General features: G+C 41.1%; 2 protein-coding genes and 1 non-coding gene across 5 annotated transcripts; 1 reads left to right on the forward strand and 2 right to left on the reverse strand.

The window, feature by feature from the left end:
• Positions 1-2,432: 2,432 nt before the first annotated feature.
• LOC114791380 (U6 spliceosomal RNA) lies at positions 2,433-2,539 on the reverse strand. Its single transcript, XR_003749990.1, has one exon. It is a non-coding gene; the product is annotated as a U6 spliceosomal RNA (small nuclear RNA).
• A 6,740-nt stretch (positions 2,540-9,279) lies between these two features.
• Positions 9,280-11,482, reverse strand: mcl1b (MCL1 apoptosis regulator, BCL2 family member b). Its single transcript, XM_028981943.1, has 3 exons — positions 10,900-11,482; positions 10,481-10,731; positions 9,280-10,320 (listed from the first exon to the last, which is right to left on the reverse strand). Exons 1-3 carry the CDS (start codon positions 11,327-11,329, stop codon positions 10,204-10,206), a joined length of 798 nt encoding a protein of 265 aa, XP_028837776.1. The 5' UTR covers positions 11,330-11,482; the 3' UTR covers positions 9,280-10,203.
• Positions 9,726-18,057, forward strand: hormad1 (HORMA domain containing 1). 3 transcript variants are annotated; one of them, XM_028981939.1, is made up of 17 exons: positions 9,726-12,322; positions 12,431-12,470; positions 12,868-12,902; positions 12,997-13,141; positions 13,217-13,280; positions 13,453-13,489; positions 13,600-13,620; positions 13,721-13,747; positions 14,170-14,237; positions 14,328-14,476; positions 14,729-14,886; positions 16,680-16,751; positions 16,946-16,985; positions 17,056-17,117; positions 17,249-17,314; positions 17,503-17,565; positions 17,668-18,057. In XM_028981939.1, the coding sequence occupies exons 1-17, from the start codon at positions 12,137-12,139 to the stop codon at positions 17,755-17,757; spliced, it is 1,323 nt and encodes a 440-aa protein (XP_028837772.1). In that variant the 5' UTR covers positions 9,726-12,136; the 3' UTR covers positions 17,758-18,057. The 3 variants fall into 3 exon arrangements, with proteins under 3 accessions (XP_028837772.1, XP_028837774.1, XP_028837773.1); XM_028981941.1 differs by having other exon boundaries at positions 12,184-12,322; positions 12,431-12,515; positions 12,833-12,902; XM_028981940.1 differs by having other exon boundaries at positions 12,186-12,515; positions 12,833-12,902.
• Positions 18,058-19,895: the final 1,838 nt, after the last annotated feature.

Genomic DNA, 19,895 nt, shown 5'->3' on the forward strand with positions numbered 1-19,895 from the left:
TTACACGGTGTCGGATATATTTGTTTTTTCAGAACTATGAACAGTTAAACTGCCACCTCACACAGAAATCCAACCTCACATACCTGAGGTCAGAGTGAGTTATATCTCTGTCGAAATTGCGAAAAAAAAAAATTGCGAAATTTCCTCTGGGAAAATTCCTGCACTTGCATTTGTTATTATTGGCGTGAAATACACACCATTAAAAACAATGAGTCCAAACGAAATTCAGCCAAGTCACGTGACCAGAGCTGAAGCCCCAGCTGACTGGTCTCAGTCATTTGACACCCATTCGGCACAAAGTTCTCACGCAGTTTGGTGTGTGGGAAGGACTACTTGATGTCATTTCTTTTTCTAGCCTGCCGTCTGTGAAAAACAGGAAAAAACTGATTATTGCACGGTACATGTCGTGTCATGTAAGTAACCCCTGTAGCTAGTTATGTCAGGAACAGCTGAGTTGTTTTACTGGCAAACCACACACACCCTGGAGATCTTATACATCAGCAGGGTTTCTTAAGTCCCTGCTTTTAAGTCTCAGCCACAGGTATTTGGTCAATGTGTGAAGACACATTGACGTCCTCAGCTTTTTCTTCTCGCGGGCCTGTTTGTTGACGTCCCAAAGTCAATTTGCACAGTGGAGAAAAGAGGGGCCAGACGTATTCAATGCAGACAAGATGTTGATGTGGTAAAACGAAACCGACTTGGTAATTGTCTGACTCACAAACGTGGGCGGGCAGTCATGATCAAAGTCAAGTCATTTCTATTCTCTATTACCAGTGTAGTCCCCGGTACTTTTATAGGCGCAACACCTACCTGGGTGCAACAAAACATGGTTTTACCACCCCCATGCTATAAAACTCAAACATTACTCATGCGATTACAATGTAACCAGGCGGAGAATTTCTTACTGCAGTATCAACGTTCTTATCTCTCCTTGTGCGGGTGTTAGCTGTACCTACTTCCTCTGTCGTTTTTTTTTTTTGTTTTTTTTTAATGAGCTTCCCCCCCGTGTTCTGGCCTTGTCTCTGACCTTCACGCACTCCACTCCCCGCCACAGGTTGTGATATGACACTCTTTTTCCCACCGTCACCAAAGGTTCGCACCAGTTCATCTGTTTGTTTAGGCTTGTTGGAACGATTTCTGCTGGAGAAAAGGATACAGACAGTTTTGGGAGCTGCTCAGACTTTCTTGAGATTTACATTGCTAAATATTATTTTAATAATAAACAGAACAACATATATAGCTTGAATAGATACAAAAAACAACAACATAGTGTCGATAATATTATCATGCTAAAAGAATGTGTCCAAAAATGCATTTGATGTTTGGTTCCCTCTTCATGTGAACTGCACGCACGTGTTTTTCCCACGCCATATTTTCACAGCTCAAGCACACTGCCCACTATTATGGTGTGGGAGCCTGGCATATCAGATGTCACATGCGCACCACTGTCCACAAATAATACTGAGGGCAGGTTTCCCCCCCTTCCAATGGTCAGTTAGTTCTGACAGTCACCATTTGCCCTCGGTACGTTTCATCAGTTTACGGTGGATAAGGAGTGCCACACTATGTGCCACGTGAGGCAAATATTTCCTCTAATTTTAGACATCCATTCAGGCTGCACTTTGTGTGGTGTAAATTCTTCAGGACTGATCGTTGTCAGTGATGCAGCCTAGCCCACAAGATCACGATTCCTTGACCAAAGCAACACGTGACAGAGTAATGATTGGGAGACTGAAGAGGGAGGCTTGAAGAATAAACAAAGTCATCGTGGCATGGCTGTAGTAAGCACAATTCAGTTGCCTGTAAACATAGCCTGAACTCTGGCTCCCATGTCCTTGCAGACAGAGGACGGAAGATGTGAGTGCAAATAAGATTATTCAGTCTTTATTTCTGCATGTAGTATTTGCTTCAGAAATCCCTTAGTTTTTTTGCCAGATGCATATTGCAATATTGGGCTCTTGTTGAATGGTCCTTGTCTGCACTGGTTAGAAACAAAACTTTTTAACTGCAACAGCACCATGAACAGGCAAGGCTCATGATGCACTGCGTGTCCTGTTGCCTTTCTATTAGAACCAGCATTAACTTCTTCAGCTACAAACAACACTGGCCACCCACAGTTTGTTGCATATGGGACTGGTTAGACACAGACCAGTCAGACCCATACTGGTGTGTGTCCACCATCAAATAGATGAAATGATAAAGTGAAGTGATTGTCATTGTGATACACAGCAGCACAGCACACAGAGTGAAATGTGTCCTCTGCATTTAACCCATCACCCTTGGTGAGAAGTGGGCAGCCATGACAGGCACCTGGGGAGCAGTGTGTGGGGGGACGGTGCTTTGCTCAGTGGCATCTCAGTGGCACCTTGGCGGATCGGGATTCAAACTGGCAACCTTCTGATTACAGGGCCGCTAGGCCACCACTGCCCCAAAAAAATATGGACCGCTTCACGGATTTGCATGTCATCCTTTCGCAGGGGCCATGCTAATCTTCTCCTTATCGATCCAATTTTAGTACATGTGCAGCCATAGCAAGCACAAGGTGTATTAATGTATTGGTCTGACGAATCATGTTGTTTTTTTCAGAACCTTGTTGCTGACCGAGTACACCCCTTCATGGAAATATTATTGACGGCAGTGCTCTTTCAGCAGGACAAGGCACAAGGCCACACTGCAAAAATGTTTCAGGAATGGTTTAAGGAACACAACGAGCTTGCAAGGTTGACTTATCCCGCTAAATGCTCCAGATCTCAGTCCAACTGAGCATCTGTGGAATGTGCTGGGAAAACAAGTCAGATTCATACAAGCACTACCTCAAATCTTAAATGATTTGGTACTGATGGTCTGGAACCAGAAAACACAGCATACCTTCAGAGATTGAGCAGATTCCATGCATCTACGGGACAGGGCCTTTTTGGGGTTCTGCTAATGTTTGTGTCTTTGGTCACGTAAAGAATTAATGCAGTAACAGCACTGCTCTTTGCAGCATATATCTTTTTATCCCAGTCATGCAGGACACTAGTTCAAATAGTTCATAACAAAATGTGTCCTCTGCTTTTAACCTTCACCCTTGGTGAGCAGTGGGCAGCCATGACAGGTGCCAGGGAGCAGTGTGTGGGGACAGCAATTTTACTCAGTGGCACCCTGGCAGTTCGGGATTCGCCAAAGGGCAATTACCCTTATCTAATGGATGTGAATGGTCATGAAAGCTCTTCCCTAAGAAAATCTGACCCTATCAGACTCATCAGATGGTCTTAACAGCATATATTATAACAATTTTGTCAGTATATTGCACTGACATTTTAAGCAGAACCCCCTCTTACTGTTTTCCATTTGAATAGCAATAGTCTTCTTAATTTAAGAGTTGCAAATGCTATAGTATTCATTAACACCAGAGGCATCCAGTGGAGTTCATAAAACCTCTGTAAAAGATTGTCTTCCATTGAATACCCTTATGTCTTAAGGAAATCAAACTTGAATGAATCCTTTTTATGGCCCCACTCGACTCCACATCTCATCAGAGAGTACCTTGTTCAAGTCTTAACAGAGCTTAGATGAGGGTAACCTTAGCTAGCTGCTTGCAACAGTTTCAAAAGAGATAATATTCCATTGTAGTCACGCGTAGAACACATCTGTTTCCCCACAAGGTAAATGCAACAAGGATATGTTAATCATGAGAAGGAAGCTAACACTCTTTCATCCAGTAAGGCGTGTAAGGAAACAAAGACAACATGAAATCTGACCCTTCCTAGTCACACCATTCACCAGTAAAATGATAAAGCTGCACTGTCATTATCTAATGTCTATGATAATGTTAGATTTAAAAAGAGATGAACATTGGAAGAGATGAAGAGATGAATATTTGGAAAAATTTCATTAAAAAACACCATAAAAGTGTGTTTATAGTATCTAATGATATTATGAAATGTAAAAATGACATTTAATGATTGCAGTGACTACCATAACACTGCAGCACGTAATAGCAAAATTTTATATATATAAAAAAAGTATAATGAAAAAAAATTAAGCAATCCAATACCTGTTTTCTAAAACAAACATTATGTGGGTTCTCCAACCTCAGGTCACACAGCATGTCATTCCTTCTGTGTCATGTCTCGACTGGGCCGACATGCTTTGGCTAGCTTGGGTTTTTTTCTAGTCAGTCATCAGCAATGTGGTTTTCTCGTCTTTAATCCTCCTGCAGTCTACAAAGCAGATAAAAAGCAGCCTGTAACACACACATACACACACATATATATATTTATATATTCTTAATATATGAATAAAGAGTTGGAGCAAAATTGATTTAATTATATATAACATGTTTATATTTTTTATTTAATCACCAGGTGCTTGATGAAGAGCATTGAAATTAAATTGCCATTGATGATGTTTTCTGGCCCACAGACATTATGACCAGGATTAAGTTCTCAGCTGGGTCACCAGCCACTGCCTCCTGAATGAGATAAGAGTCTTCCGTCATTCATTCAGTATAATTATGATTCACAGCACTTTGATTAGTGTTTACAGATATTTCATCTTTAGCAGACACAAATGGTAAATTACATACACATATTTCCTGAGTAACAGCAGATGTGGATGATGATGGATAGACCCGATGTGTTTAGACAACAATGCATTTTTAATTTGCAGGTTTTACACTGGCTTCTTGTTTAATTGGGGGACTTTGATGTTTAAATGAAGGTTTTATTAAATTCAGCAGTCATTTTTAAATGTCATTCTGCTCATTGGTCATCTCTCATCTCTAACCTCACTATTATTGTTCTTCACCAGTTCAGTCATCCTACTTCTCATCTGCTTTCTTATTCATTACTAATAACAAATTTGTCAGTATATTGCACATTTTAAGCAGAACCCTCTCTTGCTGTTTTCTATTTGAATAGTAATAGTCTTCTTGCTTTAAGACTTGCAATTGCTATAAGATCTTGAGGTACAAACACAAAATTGCAGTAACACCAGAGGCATCCAGTCGAGTTTGTAAAATCTCTGTAAGAACTGAAAATATTTTCTTCCAGAAATGGACACAACCAAAACATATGAGCAAGTTTGGCTGGTGTTTGTTTACATCAATCACAGTTTGGTGTAATATTCTATATAAATTGGGCCAATTTAGCTTGAGACCTGTGAAACAAATGTAAAACCTTAAATTGAACCTTATTGACCTTATGTCTTAAGCAAATCAAACTTTTTATGGCCCCACTCCACTCCACATTTCATCATACAGTACCTTGTTCAAGTCTTCCTCCCACTGAATAGTCAATGAAAATTCAGTAAGAATTTAGTATATAATTGCCATCTCCTAGTTAGTATAGTCCTCGTCTGTCATGTGGGAGATCAGGTTTTGATTCCCCCGATAGGGAGGCAATGCGTTGGGGTTTTTGCTTTTTTTGGGGAGCAGTGGTGGCCTAGCGGGTAAGGAAACAGACCCATAAGATTGCCAGTTCAAATCAAGCTGCCACTGAGGTGCCACTGAACAAAAACACACTGCTCTCCAGGCATATTCTATGTTCATGACTGCTCACTAAGAGTGATGGGTTAAATGCAGAGGATGCATTTTGTTGTGTGCACCGTGTGCTGTGCTGTGTTTCTCAATGACAATCACTTCACTTTAGAGACTTTAGACTGCTCTCCAAGATGCTTAGGAACTTCTACTCCTGCACCATAGAGAGCATCCTGCCGGTAAACATCTAAACCTGGTTCAGGAACAGCACCATGCAAGACAGGCGAGCCCTACAGAGGGTGGTTCGATCAGCTGAACGAATCATCTGTACCAAGCTCCCTGACCTTCAATCAATCTACAGTAAGCGGTGCTGGACCAGGCCCGGAAGATAGTGAAGGACCTCAGACACCCCAACAAAGGACTGTTCTCTCTGTTGTGATCATGGAAGTGCTGAGAGAATGAGGAGGAGCTTCTTCCCGCAGGCCATATGAGCTCTCCACAACAACACCACTACATATGACATGTAATACACTAATACAATCCAGCACTTTAAATCACTTCTGGACTCAATCCCCCAGAATCTTGCACAAATTTTCACTTTACTTTCACCCTACCTGTTACACATATTGTATGTTACAGTCATAAAAGTGTAATATGATTATATATATATTTAATATTTGCATATTATATATTTGCATAAATAATGGTTATGTTTGCAATATTTGCATTTTGGTCCACTTGAATACTTGCAATATTTGCAATATTGAGGTCTATAATAGTCGCAAAAGCATTTCACTGCATATCATACCATGCATGATGGTGTATGTGACAAATAAAATTTGAATTAGACTTTCTTTAGTTTCTAAAAGAGATTTAGGTGGTCAGAAAGGAAAGTTGGACAGGCAAGAAGAGATCCAACTTTGAAGTTGCAGGAATCTAAAGAAAAATGATGGTGGATGTTTCACCTTTTTCCCACAAACCTGTTTAGTAAGTAGACGGCCTCCATATGTATTATCAAGCACTCAAAGGCACCAAAGATCCTTTAAAAGCAGCAGTGTGGCATTGTCTGCACTATGATCACCAAGAACATGGGGAACAATAGGTTCAAAGACTGGTACTTTTAGAAGGGTGAACTTTACTTGGATACTGGAATAAACATGACTATAACAGAGACCAAGGACTGAAAAAGAGCAGCTTCATTCAGGATATATTTACCTGCACAACGGACGGAAGTGGGTTTTGCACTGTGGCTTTTTAGGGTCATTCCCCCTCTGCCACGGCGCTCCTGGATTAATTCTGTCCGGGAAAAAAATAGAAACGAGCACGCCCATACTAAACGCTGATTGGTCAGCTCAGCAAAACGGGCCATGTACTTGTCGGGCATCAGGTCTCCTAATATTCAATACATGTATAAAGAGTCTTGGGTATTATGGTTAAAAAATGCGGGAAAGTAGTCTGGTTTTGACACACGTAATCCAGCCACTGGTGATGCATGTGATCGGGTATTTATGGTGCAGGTGCCGGTGCGGGGAGGGTTGGGTCAGCATGGGGCATCCGGCGTAAAACTTTTGCCAAAAACATTTTGCGGACAACCGTCCGCTGGGGCGACCCCTAACGGGAGAAGCCAAAAGAGGAACGACAACAACAACTCACAACCTGTTCACTGCAGTGTGAACAGGTGGTAGTAGCCTAGTGGGTAACACACTCGCCTATGAACCAGAAGACCCGGGTTCGAATCCTGCTTACTACCATTATGTCCATGAGCAAGACACTTAACCCTAAATTGCTCCAGGGGGACTGTCCCTGTAACTACTGATTGTAAGTCGCTCTGGATAAGGGCGTCTGATAAATGCCATAAATGTAAATGTAAATGTGTGACAAGAGTGTGACAGTGTGATCCTCTCAAAAATGTGTATCAGTGACAAAGGTTAAAGGCAATGTTTCAGTCACATAGACATTCCTTACGCTTCATGCTTTGTCAAATTATAATTTCTTTATCATAACCAGATGAACATTGACACCTTAACTTAAAAATGTCCCTAAAACCTGGTTAGATTCATTGTGTACACATTGGGGGATGTGACTAACCTTATTGGATTTTACACAAAAACATTAATGGCAGGCAGGAAGGTCAAAAAGTTGAACAATGGGCAAACCATGACACTCATTCTGAGCACATTGAGGTTTTAGGAATTTTTAAATGACATGATAAATGTTCTCCATAGAGGGGAAGTTATGTTTTGATAAGTAGACGATTTATAAGGTGTCATCATTCATTTGTATGGAGATTGACTGGATTGACCCTGAGCACAGGGTGGATATCTATGTATCCATACTTATGAACGTGTTGATAGTTCTTCACACAATGGACAGCCATCGCATCAATTACATCAACACCAATCATTTCACCCAGCCCCATACACAACAAACTGCAAATGCTGTTCTGTTACATTGGCCAACCAAAACCAGCCTGGATCAGGGACTCACAGTACCTGGTTCCGGTGCACTGCAAACACTGGACTATAACAAATAAAAAAAGGGTTAAAAAAACATGGGGAAGAAAGTCACATGACCACTGAGACATAGTCTATTGCAGCATCTATTTACCAGCATCTTACCAAAAGTCTAACATTTCCCTATATCGTCAGAGAACATTGCATTAGCGATCAGCCTAAGTAGGACAAGAGCTCTTTGTCAATCCAGGGGGTAATTGCAGGTTAGTCACGTCTCTAGAGGGGAAGTGGTAAAACGTGTAAAGAGAACACTGGTAACACTGTATTTCTGGTTAACCAGTCAGGGTTTTAGCGAGATTAGAATGAAGGCAAGCAGGTACAGAAAACAAGGAATAAATCATTGTGTACCGTGCTGTGCTTAGCCATCATGTGGAGACCCCCCCCTCCCCAAGCACCTGTAACCACAGCAACTGTATCTACAGCATTAACTGGGGAGAACACAGAACGTCCTGCCTTCAACATGCCGCTGAAAACTGACTAGGGCACGAGTCTCTACTAAATCTGTCACGTTTTTTTTTTTTGGACTGGGAGAGTCAACTGTCACTTTAGTCATCACAAACTAATTATTAAATTCAAGTATTCCAGTTATTTTAATACCCAAGCTGCTTAAAACCAACGTCCCCGGGGTTTTAGGATATTTGTAATGTGTGTTTCTGTACACATTATGCTTTATCTACTACATATCCATGCACAGTAAGTTTTAGCTGCTACATTTACCTTCATTTCTGACAGTAGATCTCAACAATAAACTTCTCAGAAATAATAAAAGACTGGGAAGGCCTTGCACCAACCTACGCCCTGTTTGCTTGAATTAAGGCGTTGGCATAATTTCAGGCCAGAGGCTTCTGAAGATGAATGAAGTATGGAACATGAAGTACGAAACATTTGAACAATGAGAGCTCTGTTGCAGATTTCCATAGCAGCCATTAAAAACGGCTGCTTAGTTTCACCACACGAGCCAGGACTGTGTGTCTGTGTCTTCTTTTCCCTTGGGGGAGAGCCATTTCCTATTACTAATAGTCACATGCAAAAGGCATGAAGGAGATTTCCGCATGAACTCACCAAGCAGACCTGAGTGTCGGGCACACCTCACAAGCACTCAAAACTTTCAGACAGAAATACCGGTCGACATTGTGAGACACAGAAAAATAAAACTGATCCAGTGAAGCACTTCCTGTCTGAAGCACGAAGCAAGGGTAAATAAATGAGATGTTGGGAAATCCACCCAGTGAAAATTCCCACTTATACTCAATCTTTGTTTAAGGAAATACTAGCATAAGAACAAATGACATGTGACTGAACCCCACCAGTTTTTTTTTTTTAATTCATTCCTTTTCTTGTTCCATAAACTACAGGCTCTTTCATGAGTTGAGAAGACCACAAGTTGGCATTTATAGAAACTGCAGACAAAGAGAAAAGGTCAAATGACCACATGCAAGTTGCTCATATTAGTTTGACTTTTTTTTCTTCCCTATCTGAAAACCTGGAATGAAATAGAAAGAGTTGAACAAAACGTTCCGTTTGCTACCTGGGCTAATAAAAACCTTGGGACCCAGGAGAACATTTTTAATTAATGCAGCACATTCTGTATCCATGGTTGTAATGTGTAGGATTGGTTTGGTTAGTCACAAGAGTGATGAAACAAAATAAGGCTATTGCTGATGCAGATCACTGCTCCTTCGGGTTATCCACAATCAAGAGACTGAGACAGAAAAAAAAAAAAAAAAAAAAAAAAGCCCAGAGACATACAATATGAAAACAGCAAGAAAACATGAATGTCCTATCAGTTCTTCTGTTTCACCGAACACGAACTTGACCCAATCACAGATTGGAAAGTGCTATCTACCATTAGGCCAGACATGTCTGTGCTTGGTTTATCCAATATTCATGGATCTGTTCATAGTGGGTCAGGGAAGTTTCTTCTGAAATTAGAACGAAGTTATATTGTAGAAAATACTCAACATTTTTGTTGAAAAAATAATTTTATCTACAAAAATATATGTCCTCTTTAGGTTCTGTGTATTGTATAGATGTTTGGATTTTAAGTAAACCAAATTAATAAGCTATTTTGCTTTCCAGCCACACCTCAACAGACAAGTTCAAAATGTCTCTTTACAGGATTGTATTGTGTGAAAATATGCAAGCTTGGCATCAAGCCCTGGATACAGGCGTCTCATCTTGAGCTGGCTCACACCCAGATCAGCTGTAGTCCAGCACTGGCAAACAAGCTCATTTCAGGAGGAAAGCGAGCCCCGCTCCAATCCCCACAACTCCCACGATTTTCATGAGCGCCGTTCTCACTGTCGTCTCTGGGTCTTCAATGTGAAAGAACTGTACAAATCCCTCCTGTGGAGAAATTGGTATTGTTCTGTTATAGACAAAGTGAAACCAACAAAATGCAGCAATAACAAAAAGCGAAACGCTTGAACACTGTGTAAAACTTGATTTCAACAAGAACGTGGCATTTAAAAATGGCACCTAGACTGGCTGGGGGGGGAATGCTCACCCATTTGTTGTTTTTGATCAGCCAGTTGAGCTGGTCTGAGAGGAGGTAGGACGAGATCTCGTGGGCCACCAGGCTCACACTGTCCCCGTGTCCCTTCTCCCTCAGATGTTTGCTCAGGAGGGCCCCGAAGGCCACCAGGCTGGCGATGCGCCCCCAGTTTGTTTTGCCATCACTGAACAGCTCCTTGGCAATGCTCGAGACCACGGTCAGATCACCAGGCTGCTCTTCCACTTTAAGCTTATTAATCATGCCTGCGGAAGCAAAGGTAACGTTATAAAACTCAAACGTGTTCCTACAAGTACAATAAGCGTGAGAAGGGGCGCCAACTCCGTGGAATGTAATCTACACGACTATTGCAGCCAGATCACTGCGCAAGCGTTGCAGAGTGCACGTCGCGGGGGAAATGTCGCCATCTTCACCTTTGTACGCGATCTCGTGTTTTACGGCCAGCTGTCCAACCACGTCGCACATGGTTTTCAGCGCGGCCCGCTGGGAGCACCGGCAGTTCGGCAGGCCCGCGTATCTGCGCAGGCAGGCCTCGATCAGGTCCCGCGTGTCGTTTTCCAGCGCGTCGGGGCTTGGGAAAGTTGAGGGTTCGGCCTCTTCGGGAGAAGACGGCAGGGACCCGTCCGTAACATCACTTCCGGTGAAGCTGTTCTGGAACCCGTGTCTCACTAGGTTGTTGGGCCTAAGCAAACAACACTTCCCGGTTTTCCCAGCTCCCGGACAAAAATCTTGGGTTAGAGGAGCTGGATAGTTCGACAGATCCATGGTCGGTTCGCAGCGCAAAATTCCTTTGTCCACAACTCCGTTGGATATGAAGAAGCTGGCGGCGGGGCTCTGTGACATCCTATCTACGTCTAGCGCGCCCTGTTTTTAAGTTTTGGCGCATCTCCCGTTGTTATTACGTCCACCGTGAGGGACTAAACTACATAACTACGCCGTCCCAGAGTCCACTCGCTCGACCCCCGTCCGCCCGATGGAAAGAGCAAGGTTCATGCATTCCGGACCTTTTAAAGACCACGAGTTTCGGCCCGCCCTCAGCCCGTGTTGCCAGGTCTTGATTATTCTGAGCGAGTTTGGTCCTAATTGTTGGTCAGGTTATAACTTCACGGTTGTCTTATAGTCAATGGTCTTATATAGTCAATATAACTCTCTGTCTGTAAGAATACACACATGCTATATTGTTAGAGCCATTTTGCTTGTTTTAAGTTTTTTTTTTTTTTTTTTTTACACATAGCCATTTTGGTTGATAATTAAATGTATTTGGCAACACAGATCCACGCAACAGCCCACGTACCAGGAAAGAATTCATCGTCGATCCATGATGAGAACTGCGAGTTAGTTCGCCGTTTTAATTTATATTATAAAAAATTGTAGAAATATGAAACATATTTGAAAACATGTGAAACCTTGCCATTTGTTGTTTTGTTTTTTTCCTTCGGTTGAAGTGCAATTGTTTTTTGTTAAAAAAATGTATGTGAACTATTTGCCATAGTACACATTATCTTACCACGTAAATGAAAACTGCTCAAATGTGTTGTATCTTTGTACGCATGTTTAGATGTGAATGACCCCCCCCACGGAAGTTTGCATCCAAAAGTAGTCTGGAAAGGAGGCAATTCTGTAATTTGAAGATTTGACAATTTCCTTTACATGCACACGTTTGGTAACACACGTGACTGTATTTCTTGGTGCCCTTCCCACGCCCGAGTAAATGTGACGGGCTGGCATCCGGAAAAGCATCCGGATGCCAACTTTTGCCTGGTTAACCAGTTCGTTTGGTCCTCTGTGGCGACCCCTAGCGGCAGCACTCTAAAGAAGCGGAATACTCTACCTCGGGTAACTTTTCATTTCCAAAAAACACAATGTTTTGCATCGACAAGCACACACAACGCACCTGCCTTAATTGCGTTCATGTATTTCGAATACATTTTATTACAAATGCAGGAATGGCAGACGGCAGTCACGTGCTCAGCATCCTTTCCCGGTCAGTACCGCGTTGCGCGGGAAAGCTGCGCATCGTCAGCGTAAGGTGAGCGGAACATGGTTACGTGTACATACACAGGCAAACTGGACGGTATTATTCGTTGCAGAAATGTCAAGCCCGTTAAAAAAAAAAAAAAAAAGACTTAAATTGTCTCAGCTGCCGAAGTCTGTTAGAATTTGCAAAGCTACATTCGGTCAAAGCTAGCATAGTAGGCAAGCTAATGGATATTTTCCAAATGCAGATTAGCCAGTGTTAGAAATATTCCTAGCATGGTATATATCTTTAAGTCTTTTAAGTGTAAATGTAGAAGAATTGAATTGCGTCTTCTGAATTGTCCAGGTTTTCATGATTTTTTTTTTCAGTTTTGCTCTTACTGACCATCTTCTGATTTGCGTAGTCATGGCTTGTGAACTCAGTGTGAAGTCCAAACAAGTATGTTGGAGATTATGTTGATGATACCCTTGAAATAAGTAAAATTTTATCCCATTACATTTGAACTCATTCAGGAGTTTGTTTTATCACCCAGGAAATGCAGCTTTTGCCAGATGTCGTTGTCACAGAGCAGCAGTCTCTGGTCGTGATAAAGAAACTCCTGGCAATTGCAGTCTCTACCATTACTTACCTCAGGGGCCTTTTCCCAGAGAAAGCGTATGGGATCAAGTACGTTGAAGGTAAGGAGAGGTTTGACGAGGAGGTTTTCCTTTCACTTAGACTGTCCTTTAAAGAGACCTTTTTCTAAAACACAGAACAGAAGGTGATGATCCTCAGAGAGGAGCGCAGTTGCCCTGGTGCCAGACAAATTGTTCAGTGGTGTGTATAGCAAACAGTTAGCCAACATTCTGATCATTGTCATGATTCATTTATTATATAAAGGCTTGTTAACTTACTTTCATTCTTAATGTGTGCTATATTTATTTGTATTCTGATTCTTTTGGTAGTTTGGATAATTATAAATAAACAGTTGGTGATTGTGTCTTTTCAGGATATATGGCTGCTTTGATGCACTTCAGAAGAAATATGTGAGTTAGAAACTTGCAGGCACATTGATATCACCTGCATTTAGTCATATAGAGGCATTGTGGTCATTGACTAACTTTTGCACAATATCTGAACTTCTCATCCGTGTTAGCTGCGAATGGTTCTTCTTTCTGTGAGTATTTCCAAATGCAAATATTTTATATATATATAAAATGAAATTCACATGTATCCATATATCCATATCCAAATAACATGTTATTTGCTTTTTGTAGATTTATTCAGATCCAAGGAATTCCCAGGTAATGCATCTGTAGAAGACAGAATAGTGTGTAGTGCGTCCCAATCATTTTCACTGCCCCTCTGCATGTGTGTCTGGCTTTTTATAGGAGGAGAGGATGTCACCAGTGTCACAAATCTCACGTCTCACCAAATTATGCTATTAAATATCACACTTGACATCCACAAATTATTAACCACAAATTATAAACTAAAACAATGATAACTAAGCCTTGATAAGCATGTTATTCTCATGGCATGATGCACCTGTTTGTGATTAGTGTGATCTGCTGGGGACTTTACAGCCTTTTGTTAAGGTTACTGTATGATTAGCTTCCATTGTATGAGGAAAATCCACAGTGATGTGGATCTATTGAAATGATTAAGTTTTTTTATATTTTTCCTATTGTTTTAAAACTACATATTATATTTCTTCACTGGGCAGAAAATCACAGAATGCTACAAGTTCAAAATCTATTACACAGAAAGAGGTACTCAAATGAATTTCCAAAGGTATGTCATTCACTTGCTTTGTGCTGTTTTTGAAAATATGGGACATATTGACTCTATTCAATGCAAATGATTTAAATGATTTTATGTCAGTATTGCAGGGGAAGGATCCGAGATGGCTTTAGGAAATACAAGGAAAGCCAGTATCCTCCTTGTACGCAAGCTCTACACCCTGATGCAGAACCTTGGGCCTCTGCCGGATAGTGTCTCCATCAACATGCAACTCTCATACTATGATGAGGGTAACTAGCAAAGCACTTTTTAAAAAGTTATTAACTATTAATCCCAAACTGAAGATTGCTTATATAAACTGTAAGTTATGTAGAGTTAAAATCATGGTATATTTAGCAGAAAATACTTTGTGCTTATGCTCAAGTGGGAGTTTAAATGTAGGAATTCTAATTTTGCTAGATTTTTATCTTTAATTTTTATATTTTGATCTTTGTCCATTACTGGATTCGGAAACATTTATGACGACAGTTTTCTCCTCTCAGTTACACCACAGGCGTATCAGCCCCCTGGTTTTAAAGAAGGAGACAGTGTGAATGCTGTGTTTGAGAAAGAGCCTATCAATCTGACCATGGGGGAAGTTGTAACCCCCTTCCACACACTCAAGCTGGACGTTAGCACAGAGAGAGAAAGAGTAGAGCAGGTAATGGCCATACATCCAGGGAAGAGCAGCAGTCTTGATCACAGGTTTACATATACAGTACAGGCCAAACGTTTGGACACACCTTCTCATTGAATGTGTTTTCTTTATCTTCATGACCATTTACATTGGTAGATTCTCACTGAAGGCATCAAACCTATGAATGAACACATGTGGAATTATGTACTTAACAAAAAGTGGAGACCTGGCCTCCACAGTCACTGGACCTGAACCCGACTGAGATGGTTTTGGGTGAGCTGGACAACAGAGTGAAGGCAAAGGTGCCAACAAGTGCTAAACACCTCTGGGAACTCCTTCAAGACTGTTTCATGTGACGACCTCTTGAAGCTCATCTAGAGAATGCCAAGAGTGTGCAAAGCAGTAATCAGAGCAAAGGGCGGCTATTTTGAAGAAACTAGAACATAACTAGTACATAACTCCACATCTACCAATGTAAATGGTCATGAAAATAAAGAAAACACATTGAATGAGAAGGTGTGGCCAAACTTTTGGCCTGTACTGTATGTCTGAATTAATTAATAGGCAAGGTTTTAAACTAAGCGGCATTTATTTTTACAATGCATGTTTACTGGTATGACACAGTACCAGTTATTGTAATTGAATACTGATGACCTCCAAACAATGAAGGGATTATGTAGAAAGCAAAATAGTGGATCGTGTTTTACATTTGAGGTTCTTCAAAGTAGCCACCTTTTGCTTTGATGACAGCTTTGCACACTCTCTTTGATGACAGCTTTGCATTCTCTCGATCAGGTCATCACCTGGAATGGTTTACCAGGTGTGCCTAGTCACAAGTTAATTCCTCGCATTCTTAATGTGTTTGAGACCAATAGTTGTCTTGTGCAGCAGTGGGGTTGGTACCAAGGTCTATACAGTGAGTAGCCCTGCTTGTCTAAGCAATATAATGGCAAGAACCACTCAACTAAGTAAAAAGAAATGACAGTTCATCATAATTTTTCAAATGCTATAAACAAACTGGCTCTTATGACCTCACCAAGAAAGGAAGACCAAGAGATACCTCTGCTCCGGGCACAATAAAGAGATTGATGGAGTTCTGCATTAGATGACTTGGCCTCCACAATCACCTGACCTGAACCCATCTGAGATGGTTTGGAATGAGTTGGACCGCACCACTGGGAACTCCTTCACGAAACTGAATGAGAGAATGCCAACAGTGTGGCAATAGGTGCCTACTTCAGAATCAGAATCACGTCAATGGTGTCTGTCAAGCACAACTGTATAAAACAATATAAATAAATCATACTGGATCGTCTGCCAGAGGGCAGCAGGTTAAAAAAAATCTGTGTCCAGGGTGTGGGGGATCTGTGATGATTTTCCCTGCCTTTTTTCTGACTCAATGACTGCAGTGTAGAACTGGACTAGCAGCTCCTGTGGAAGACTGGACTTCCTCAGTTTTGTCAGAAAGCACGTCCTCTGCTGGGTCTTTTTGAGGATGGAGGAGATGTTGGTCTCCCACTTCAGGTTTTGGGAAATGGAGGTACCCAGAAAGTTGATCTCCACAGGAGACACTGGGCTATCTGATCTTTACTTTCCGTTTCTTACTTTAAAGAAACCACTGCTTGGCTGGTACTGTAAATAAATGACAATTACAATGTGATTGCACTCTATTATATATACGTGTCTGTTATTTATTATATTGATAACTGGTCTTTTTTTATGGGAAAATAGCTGCTTAGAAATTGTGTGTAATATTTTTTTCAGGAATTTGTCATGTTGGTGCTGGTTTTGGTTCTGTAACCATGTTTTTTTGTTAGGTTGATGGTGATGAGCTCAGCAACAGAGATCATCTGGCCCTGAAGAATGAGGAAGAGGAACAGATGCCAGAGGTCATAACACGAGTTAATCACGCATGCAAATTTTTGTTTCACAACCTGCTCACCATAATACCCCTTTACTATTATGTTTTGTAGCCTGACATTTGCAAAGATGCAAACAAGCCTTTAAAAAAGGTTTTAATGCATGAAATTAGTCCACCTATCATTAATTATTATTATTATTTTTTTTGTGATTTTGTGTACAGGATGCCGTTCATAATGACATGGAATGTGTTGAAAATTCAGGTAACTGATCGGCATATGTTTTTTTTTACCTGCCTATGGTGAAGCTAATTTTTTTCTAAAATCTACACAGATGTGACTTACCGGAAAAAGACTGAAGTACGAGCTGAGATACTGGACCCGCCCAAATCCCAGGTGAAATATTGACAATCAGTGACTGCGTTAAAACTGGAGGAATATAATTTATAAAGGCAGGTTTGCTGGCTTCAGTGGCTGTGCCTGTGTGATAGCTTGCCATTTTTCTCAGTTTGCTCATTCTGTCACAGAAAGCTGCTGGTCCAGATGACGTTGTGAAGAGAACCAGAAGTGGCCGCATCATCAGATCATCAGCAGTAATTTCTCTCACTGAAATCAACAGACATTTGCCATGATACATAAACTGATTCACACATGACTTAGTAAATAATGATGTTCATCAGATTCCAAGCTTCTTACCTTGAAGAAACTCATATTGACTAAATGCACATAGAATATATCCAGTAGATTAGTTGTACACATACTTTACCATCTGTATTTCCAGAAGAAGACTGAGACAGACCCACTCAACGGAAGCAATAAGACACCAGCAAATGGGAGAAATATGGTAAATAGTTTGTTAGATTTGCTTGATTATTTATTTAATTGACTTGATGGATTTTTCAAATGATAAATATTGGGGCACTGTTATTATTTTCTTAAACCCCAGATGTCCCATTTGGAGTTTCCTCCAAGTCAAGATGCTCAACCGGCTTTTCCAAAAAAGAGGAAGTTCAGTGAAACAAAAGACTGCTTCTAAAAATGTCCCATTTTCCTAGTGGGTCCAAGTCATGTTTAGCGTAGTCATTGCAGGACTGAAAATTAGATTTCAACTTCTATATGTTTTAAACATCTTGTTTTTTGGTTATGTACAGTATTCCTGTTAAAAGTCTGCTCGCTCAAAATTGCTACATGCTTTTTTGTTTATATCTTTAAAGGAAGGTTTCCCGTTCAGAAACTATCTCATTGACATTTTAATTTATTGAAATTAATGTGTTTCTTGACTGTTTATTGTAAATTTTTTAACATGTTACCAAAGTAAAAACAAATCAGTCCATCACCCCGATTTCATTCTTGTGTCTCGGCATCTGATGATGGTATGTACAGTACACTAAGTCTCAGGTCGTGGTCCATTCAGGACCAGATTGAAAACATTTTGGAGATCATTATGTTAGATAACTTGAATATTCCAATGAAACCAATTCAGTATTAACTCATGGCATTTTACAAATTTTTAAACTGCACAAAAGTTGTTTCTGCAAAAACATGGTTGCCATAATAAACCATAATTCCAATCTTGTGAACAGGTCAGAACCCATGTTAAAAATCTTATCCACCAGGGGGCGCTGTGAGTATTCACAATGCTAGAGTATCTAGAAAACCAAAGCCAGGATTCACATTGAACCCAACATCTAGTCAAGTATGACATCAAAGATTGGTAAATCAGGACGGAAAAGTATAGTCAAAAAATATAATGTATTTCCATTGTGACCTACTTTTATTTATATCTTGTTGAAACATGTAGCACTCAGTGAACCAGATGTCGGACGCTCATTGCTCCATTGTTAGAGCAGAAAATTCCCTTTGGTTTAAGGGGCTCACAATAGCTGAATGCTGACAGTAAAGATTTTAAGGGGCGGCTTCTGGCCTTTCTCTTTCCGCTGTGCTTGAATAGACGTGCCCTCCTCTGAACAGACTGGAGGGCAGAGGTTTCAATATAACGTAACGGTACGCCTGCCAGACTCGTGTCTGAGGGGGGGATCGGTGAAAAGAAAAGGAGGTTTCGGGACACTTGCCCTCACCATTGTCCATTGTATTGGATTTGTGTTGCTGGCCAATTTAAATACACTGATTCATGCCTCAGTGCTGCGACTACGTTTTTTTTTTTTTTTTTGCTCACTGTTACAGTTCTTTGGATGCTGCTGCTCATTTCTTTAAGTAACTCACTGCTGATATCTGATTGAAATGTTAATGAAAGGATGTGCTGAAGAAGAAAAGATGCCTGTGTATAAGGCATGTACTGATCACTGAAATGAACCTTTGATTGACCACAGTGTAGGCGTAGAGTGACCTTGGCGCAGCTGAGAGTCCTGAAGAAATGAAAAAGTGACTGCTGGGCTGGTCGTTTCATGGCCTCGCTGCATTCACGTTTAAGTATGGAGTCCCCTCTCAGCCACCCACAGCGCCCGATGCTTTATGTGAGCATTACTACTAAATAGCAATACAGTACACCCGACCTTGAGCAGGCCGAGCATCACTCCTGTCACAATCTCACACATGACCTTCATCGGTAGACACGTGCTTGGCACAGACTAATTCCATCCCTGGATTTTATATCGACATGCTGCAATCCTTAAGATCATGGATGATTAATAGCTATTGACTTCGATATCATTTCAGCGTCTGGATAGAGGGCTGGAGCGTTATTGTTTCTTTAACAGCAGGGGCAAAATTGTACAAAACGGTAAATTGTTCATTGTTCTTTATATATAAGCCCATATATAATTGTTCAAATGATTCAAAGCCAAATGTTCTGTTTTTTTAATGTTTTATGTATATGACCTTTTTTCTCTTTTTCTCTGTATCGATAACTGCATACTCTAATCACGGGGCAGTGGTGGCCTAGCAGTTAAGGAAGCGGCCCCATAAAAAGAAGGTTGCCGGTCCCAACTGTCCCCACACACTGCTCCCCGGGCGCCTGTCATGGCTGCCCACTGCTCACTCAGGGTGATGGGTTAAATGCAGAGGACAAATTTCGCTGTGTGCACCGTGTGCTGTGCTGCTGTGTGTCCCAAGTGACAATCACTTCACTTTAATCAGGTTTGTGGCCGCTGGAGCCCACGATAGGACAACGAGAGTGCCAGCCCACCACAGGACGCACACGCCACTCACTCACAC

This window comes from Denticeps clupeoides, chromosome 5, assembly GCF_900700375.1.
Source record: "Denticeps clupeoides chromosome 5, fDenClu1.1, whole genome shotgun sequence".
Taxonomy (NCBI): domain Eukaryota; kingdom Metazoa; phylum Chordata; class Actinopteri; order Clupeiformes; family Denticipitidae; genus Denticeps; species Denticeps clupeoides.